Here is a 7,570-nt window from a genome sequence, read left to right as displayed (position 1 = left end):
CGTTTAATTTGTTGTCTTATAGAAATCTATCATTAATTTGGACAATTTTAGTGAGCCTGGAATATATAAAATATGTTGGTCCAAAACATTATATATTAGCTAAATTAATATTTTTGAATCTTTGTGATTGATTATGAAATATATTAGATGGAAAAAAAAAAACAACTCAAGACCATCAATTATTGTTTTATAACAATTTGAATCTCTTAGAGTCGTAATTAGATATATACATAAGTTTTTTTCTCAGCAATTTTTTGTATTAAAGAAACATTTTATGCATATTTAATTTAATCATATATGTTATACGTTTGTAAAACTAACATTAACCACGGTATATAAATTTAATTATGTGAAATTAAACTAAAACACAAGTAAGATATAATAACATTTTTTAATAAGAAAAAGCGAACAAAACATTACCAATCCATACAACATTAATTAAACCTCCTTCAACTCAACTCAAAATGCAATATTTAAAAGAAAGGAGTAACATGTTTTTTGCAAGAGGACTAAAATACACCAACAAATATTAGAATACGCGGATTGGAGTAGAGAATATATAGTGTATGCTATTATGATACGTATACACACGACTTTTATATATAAAAAAAAAATTAAAGAACCTCAAATTATTCTCTATTTATTTAATTTATATTGTCGATAAATTTAAAAAAAAAAAAACATGTTTTTTCAACAAATAATTTAATTATTTTTTTCTTATAAGTTACAGTATAACACCTTAACAATTGAAATAATTTTAAACAGTGGGTACTATATTCTGAATAATGAGTTATGTGAAAACCATAGTGTTGTTTATCCTTTTCACACCCGAAATAAATAATCGGAATGTGATTCCTGCTTCATTTTGTTTATTAAAAGGATAAAGAAATTGATGAGCATTTAAAAGGACATTTGAATGTTGCAAAGGCCATGCTCCTCCCAATTTGGTACCCAACCATCCCAATCTATCAATTTTTAGGATCAGCCTTCCCTTTTTTGCTTCCTCAACCTCACCACAATCATTAGCCTTCACTGCCACTTAATTATGAACCTCTCTCTCTGTGCTTGCTCAGTGGTGCTTGCCAGTTGCCATGGAAATATCTTGGAGCAGCATCTGGGTATATAGATCACCATTTTTTTCTGGTTAAAATTGAAAAGAAATTTTTAAAAATAAAAAATTGTAGAGGGTATACTATAGCGTTGAACGTAGTAGATAAGCTTTTGTAGGTTGAGTGGCTTAGCTTTTTAGTTTTTATAGGCGGACAAAGAGCATCTACTTACCATCTTTGCGTTCCTCAGTTCGTGGCAAAGGATACTACTTGCCTTTCAATTCCTCTATCTATTCATTCATTCCTTCATATATACTTTCTTTATGCTATTTCGTATTTCATATATACATCGTATATATTATTCTTATTTTTATCATATCCAATAGTTACACATCATTTAGAAGTCAAGATCAAAAAGACGATTTAAATACTTTTTTTTTATTTATTAAACTATTTTTGAATAACAAGATCGTAAAGAAATTTTATACTAAAAATAAATAATATCTCAGATGCATGATGATTGATCCTCAGATGCATGATGATTGATCCTTACGATATTACTTAATAGACTTGGGATCGAAACACTTCTTTGTTTTTTCCTCTCTGTCTAAATATACTCTTTGAAAATCATCAACATCATCACCTTTTAGATGGTGGGTGTATATATTTGTATAGAGAAACCCTAATATGAGTATTTTATACACGCACGAATAATGCAAAAACTACAGTGATCGATCGAAGATGGAGAGAGAGAGAGAAAAAAAAGAAGAAGTGAGAGTTGTATCCAAAGAGGGTCCCTCAAAATCAAGAAGTGACGCGCGTTCATTTGTTTCCACATACAATATTCCTTGTGATTAAACTATTGTGAGTTTTAAATTTGTAATATTTATTTATTATTATGTGTGTGTGTGTGTGCATGTAAGTGATGATGTATTCTCTTTCTCTTGTGTTGTGGGTTTGTTTGTAGCAGCCAATCGTGTTTTCCTCCTACAAAGGTGATTCCTTTGCTTCCTTCTTAAGCCAATTTCGACCAAAAAAAAACCCCACTTTCTGTCTTACCTAATTGGTATGATTAGTAATGTGCATGAAACTGTGTTTTTCTCCATTGAGTAAGGTTATGGTGCTAATTAATTACCTCACTTTTCTTGTCTTCCTCTTATTGCCATTTCCCCTACCAATATCACTTTTATGTTCCTTTCCCAATTTTTTTACAAAAATAATACTTTTTCTTTTGTGGGAGAGGAAGATGATGAGTTATACTTTCACTCTGAAAATTCTATGTAATTTGTTCCCATATACAATTTTCCAACTTTCTCCAATCCACAGAATATATATAATTAAAAATTACTTGGTTAGTTTACGAACTACACTTTGAGTTTTTTTTTTTTTAAGGTTTCTAAAACTAAAAAATAATAATAATTAATTTGACTCTTCATCATGTAAAAATTCTTAATCTAAAACACCCTTATATTATCGATCTTTAGCAGTTTAAAACTGTGGGAACTTACCAAGGTGACTTATTTTTTAAGTTTAGAGACCCATTTTTTTTTAAAAAAAAAAAAGAATAGTTTTCAATAATTTAACCTAAAAGTAAATAACTTTTTAATTTTTTTACTTTTATGGACGGTATTAATTTTAATGTTAATCTAAAGGAAGTACTTTAGATAACTGGAGCAGGAGATTTCACCTACGATGCTTTTAAGATATTTTCATTCTCAAAGTAATTAAAAATCTTAATTAGTGAAAGAGACCTAGCTAATTGCATGAACCAAATAAACTAATACACATCATGATATATAATATCAATCAAACATGAATAACTCACTCACCACTTCTAATTCAAAACTTTAAAATAACAAATTTATGAGTTTTTATTAATAGTATTTAACTTTTTTATTTTCATTTAATATACAAGTTAAACTCATACTTAGATTATATGAACATATTTATATACCAAAAATGGTTGTGAAACTAAATCTTCTTATGTTACTATTACCTCAATTTTCACACATGGGTTTCAACTTGCAAAGAATATATTTAACCATATTAAGATGGTTTGGCAGGTACATATATGCTTGATAGTATCAATAACTTCTGAAATATGACTCAATTTAACATTAGCATTTAGGTTTTTGTCGGAATATCATTATTGATAAGACATAGAATTTAAAATTAATCACGTTTTTATTTTATGTATTTTTCTTAATTTTCCTTTTGAGAGTTTGTCATTTAATGTTAAATGTTTTAAAGCTATCCATACGAAATTACAGAATAAAACTGAATTTTCATACGATAAAAGTCAAGTTAAACAAAAAAGGTCACCAGTAAAATCACTTGATTTACTTCTGAGCCAACAATTTATATTATTATATATGGTTATTTGTTGATTTTTTTTCTTAAAAAAAAAATCTAATTTTATTAAAATTGAAACAAACTTATTTTTTATATTAATTTTGTTTATAATAATTTTGTATGTAACACGTGACGTGATTATGCATATCCATTTTCACTGTTCATTATCGCCATCCATTTTCATTTGTTCACCAATGTAATTAATTTCAGAAAACAAGTAAACAGCACATAACATATATTGCGTGACAGATCACAGTGTATTTAATATCCAACACGGATCCTGTTTCTGTTCTCAAGAGAATTAATTCCTATTTTATTTAAATTCACTATATTTTTATTTTTGGTTTTCTATTTTTTTTTATATTTTTATTCATTTATGGTTTTCAATTATAAAGATTGATAATTTATTTTTTTAAAGATTAAAATTTATATAATAATATTTGAATTTTTATATGTTTAATTGTAAAATTGATATTTTATTTATAATGTACTAAACATATAAAATAAAATTAGAGAAAAATCTTACTTAAATGAATTAACTCATCGATTTATAATTAATCGAGTTATATTATAAAAATTTTAACTCTAAAAATTAAATCAAATCAAATTAACTATATATTTTCTTTACTTAATCCTACATATTCATTTAGTTTATATTTTTTTATATACATTTAACTGAGTTTTAATATATTTTAATTAAAGTTAATTTGGTCTTTTTGTAGAATTGATATGTCACGTGTAAAAAAATGGAAATATCTTTTACTTTATTATTTTTTTTATTTAACAAATAATACTTTCAAATAATTTGACATGAGACATTTTTAATATTTCGATACATGACAGTTTTCATCGATATTAAACTTTAATAAATTTTGAGTTAAATATTTTTATTTAAAAAATGGAGTGAAATTCAGTAGGGGTCACATCTTTTCCTATTATCAAGTGCAAAGTATCGATAAATTTTGACAACATGCATGAATTTATATCTTGAAATTATCTATAATAAATAGGCACATCAACATTTTCCAGAATCCTTCTCAAACCTGTGTCCATAATAAAAATGGGAAAAGGGAAAGAAAAATAAAATAGAAATTGATAAAGGAGTGTTTTCCTGGTGCGTAAGTAGGGTCCACTGAACACGGTTCTTAGAGCTTTTGGCCCCTTACAAATACCCTCATTCTCCCCTTCCACCATTCCCATCATCACTCACCCTTTCTTCCATCTTCTTCCTTCTTTCAAGGTACAAAATGTGCATTCAATTTTTTAATTCATTTTTTTTCTTCTTTTTTCTACTCAGAATTAAGATAAAACTTCATTTCTGACACTAAAATCACCTACATAAATGTATCTAAGTTTTGTACACGTATTTTCCCTGCACCTTATTTATATTGTACGTTTTCCAAAACCTCATGCATGTTACCTATCTGACTCCACTTTGAAACTTGAAAACTCTTGTTTTTAAACACTCTTCACTACTTTATAGTTATCATCTACACTTCTAGGGGAGTGTTTATGATGTTGTTTTTACTATTTGGCGTTTTGTTCTAATTTCTAGTGACTTTTTTGTGCAGCTAGCTAAGTAAGAAACACTTTCTATTGGACATGTCAGCACCTTCTGTTGCCATGACCAACTTCAACAACAAGCTTCAAGGACAAACTCTATTATTTTCTTCTTCTTCTTCTTCTTCCTCTGTGAAGAGAGAAGAAGAGACCATGATGCAGGATCAAGGCTTCATCACCATTTTGGACTCAAACACAAACACAAACACAGTTTCTTCTGCTTCTTCTATGCGAAGAGCTCTCTCGGCAGACATGTCCTCAAACAACTTCCTCTCTCAAACCATTGCTCTTTCCGAAGAACTCGTGCATGCCAAAACCATTGGTGACTCGGGAGATGAAGAGAGCAACAACAAGGAGCTTGAAGATGAAGCTGAAAGAGAGAGGCTCGAGATTTGGAGTTCCATCCAACGGAACAAGAAGGAGGAGCAAGAGAAATCAGGGTCATTTGATACGTGGAGCTCAATCATTTCCCTGAAAGGAAAAGAAGAAATCTCGAAATCTCTTCCTGCGTCTCTTTATGTTCATCCTCTTGTGAAGAGGTCCAAGAGTTGTTTGAGTGAGAAGAGCCTCCAAATCTGCACAGAGAGTCTCGGATCCGAGACCGGCTCTGATGGGTTGTTGTCCTCTTCTTATTCTTCTACTGAGACAGGGGATGCAGAGGAAGAAGAGAAAGTTGCAGAACCAACACACCAAGAAGAAGAAGAGATGAACAATTATGCATCGGTGGTGGCTACAAAGAAGGTTTCGTCACCAACACGTGCTTTCCCTCCACCACTCCCTTCACTCTCTCATCAACAAGCAGGTCCTTCACTTCACATGCGTTCACGCCGTGACAATGGAAGGTTGGTTCTAGAAGCTGTTTCTGTCCCTTCTCACAACAATTTCAGCATTCAGCGCCAAGGTGGTCGCCTTCTTCTCTCATTCTCCAATCACCAAGAAGAGGATGAGGAGGAGGAAGAAGAAGAAGAGAATGATGATTGTGTGGAGCAAGAATACTTAGGAGGGTTGGAGTTTGAGGAAGATGAAGCAGACGAGGAAAAAGAATACACTTTTGGGAGGAAAGAACACCTATTGTCTAGTGGGGTGACAAGTAATGTTCAAGGGTTGGCTTTGATGACGAACAATAAGAAAAAGGCAATCGGGGTAGTGAACAGGAATCCGAAGTGGTCGGAGAAGTTTAATGATGTTAATGTGTCACAATCGTTGCCTCCGAGGCCAAGGGTGGCAAGGTTGATTCCATCGGCACCAGCGGTGGCTGCAGCTGCAGCTTCTTTCAATTTGAATGCTTATGAGTACTATTGGAGGACCAACTCTGCTCCGTCAAAAGGTAGCAGTGTTAAACTTGACCCACTTGACCAAAACAAAAAACATCATCACAATCATCAAGAGAACATGAAGAACAAGGTTGTTGTCTCGAGGGACATGAACAAGATGGTCCCAAGGGAGCAACAACAGGTGTTGGTTCTAAGAGGGAAGAATGGTGATTACTTGGTTCACAATCTGAAGAGTTGCAAGGATTCTAGAAGGTCGTTTCTGTTCTGGGAACCCTATTGCATTGCCACCTCTTGAGTCCGTCACAAACAACTAATTAATCCAAAATCCGTTGCTGAAAACACTAATTATTGTTTCATCATCCTTTTATCTCTACCTGGTTCTGGTTGCAGTGTTTGAGGGAGTTGTTTAGTGCAATCAAATAAAGGAAAAGGGAGTGGAAGAAAAGGATAGTGAGAAAGAGAGAGAGAGAGAGAGAGAAAGGAGAAAATAGTTTATTTGTGTTGTAAGATGAGAGAAATGAGTTGAACAGTGTTGTGATATATAATACTATTTATCTGTCTGTATTTGTTATTGGTTAATCGTTTAATACGTACACAACGTAATCTTAGCTCATCTTTGACTTGGTCGATTGTCTTGTCTTGCTCTAAGATTATCATAACTTCTTAGCTTTTCAACTTTCTTACTTTTGTAATCCTAACCAATGGGGTTTCAGAATCAGTCCTGTCTTGCCTAATTGGTCTTATTTTTTGGGAACACCATGATCATTCCCTGATATGCCTTTCCCTTCCTCGCTGTTAAACTAACACAGTGACAGCAAAATTAAAATCATATTTTTCTTTATTTGAAGAACAAGAAAACATATGATTTTGTTAATAGAGACTAATCTATACTGCAGTTAATGGTTGTACGTACGTCCACTGGTTCATGCTTTTGGTTTAGAGAAATAAAGTTGGGAAAAGAGGGTAGCACTAAAAAAGGAAAATGTAGCCATATGTGTCATGCAACATCACCGATGCATTTTTGAATGATATTATTAAACAATGTGAGACAACTATGGAAAGGAAGATGACAGCATCACCAACTTCATCTGATATATATATATATTTTAGCTGTCAATTTTATGTGGGTGGAGATGACGAATTATCAATAGAAAACAGAAATGCACAAACTTAGGAATAAAAAATTAACATCAAGTGTGATTTTACTTCCAATATGTTGCTAATGGTAAGCCATGGATTGCATGCTACTTATTTTGTTTTTCTGTAGTAAACTACGTTTTCTAAGCTTATCTCTTTATTCTCTTGGGCCACAAGACAGAAAACCATTCATTTTGT

At 31.5% G+C, this 7,570-nt stretch overlaps 1 protein-coding gene across 1 annotated transcript; it reads left to right on the top strand.

The window, feature by feature from the left end:
- The first annotated feature begins 4,574 nt into the window (after positions 1–4,574).
- LOC114169799 (protein FAF-like, chloroplastic) lies at positions 4,575–6,862 on the top strand. The gene is made up of 2 exons (XM_028055108.2): positions 4,575–4,641; positions 4,973–6,862. Exon 2 carries the CDS (start codon positions 5,004–5,006, stop codon positions 6,528–6,530), a length of 1,527 nt encoding a protein of 508 aa, XP_027910909.1. The 5' UTR covers positions 4,575–4,641; positions 4,973–5,003; the 3' UTR covers positions 6,531–6,862.
- The last annotated feature ends 708 nt before the right edge of the window (positions 6,863–7,570 follow it).

Source organism: Vigna unguiculata, chromosome 11, assembly GCF_037176805.1.
Source record: "Vigna unguiculata cultivar grain cowpea cultivar isolate G323 ecotype 2 chromosome 11, ASM3717680v1, whole genome shotgun sequence".
Classification (NCBI taxonomy): Eukaryota; Viridiplantae; Streptophyta; class Magnoliopsida; order Fabales; family Fabaceae; genus Vigna; species Vigna unguiculata.
This window is presented reverse-complemented; position numbering and strand designations above follow the sequence as displayed.

Bases quoted from the DNA above. Each gene is read 5' to 3' on its own strand.
- LOC114169799 (XM_028055108.2), top strand. From the start codon at position 5,004: ATGTCAGCACCTTCTGTTGCCATGACCAACTTCAACAACAAGCTTCAA.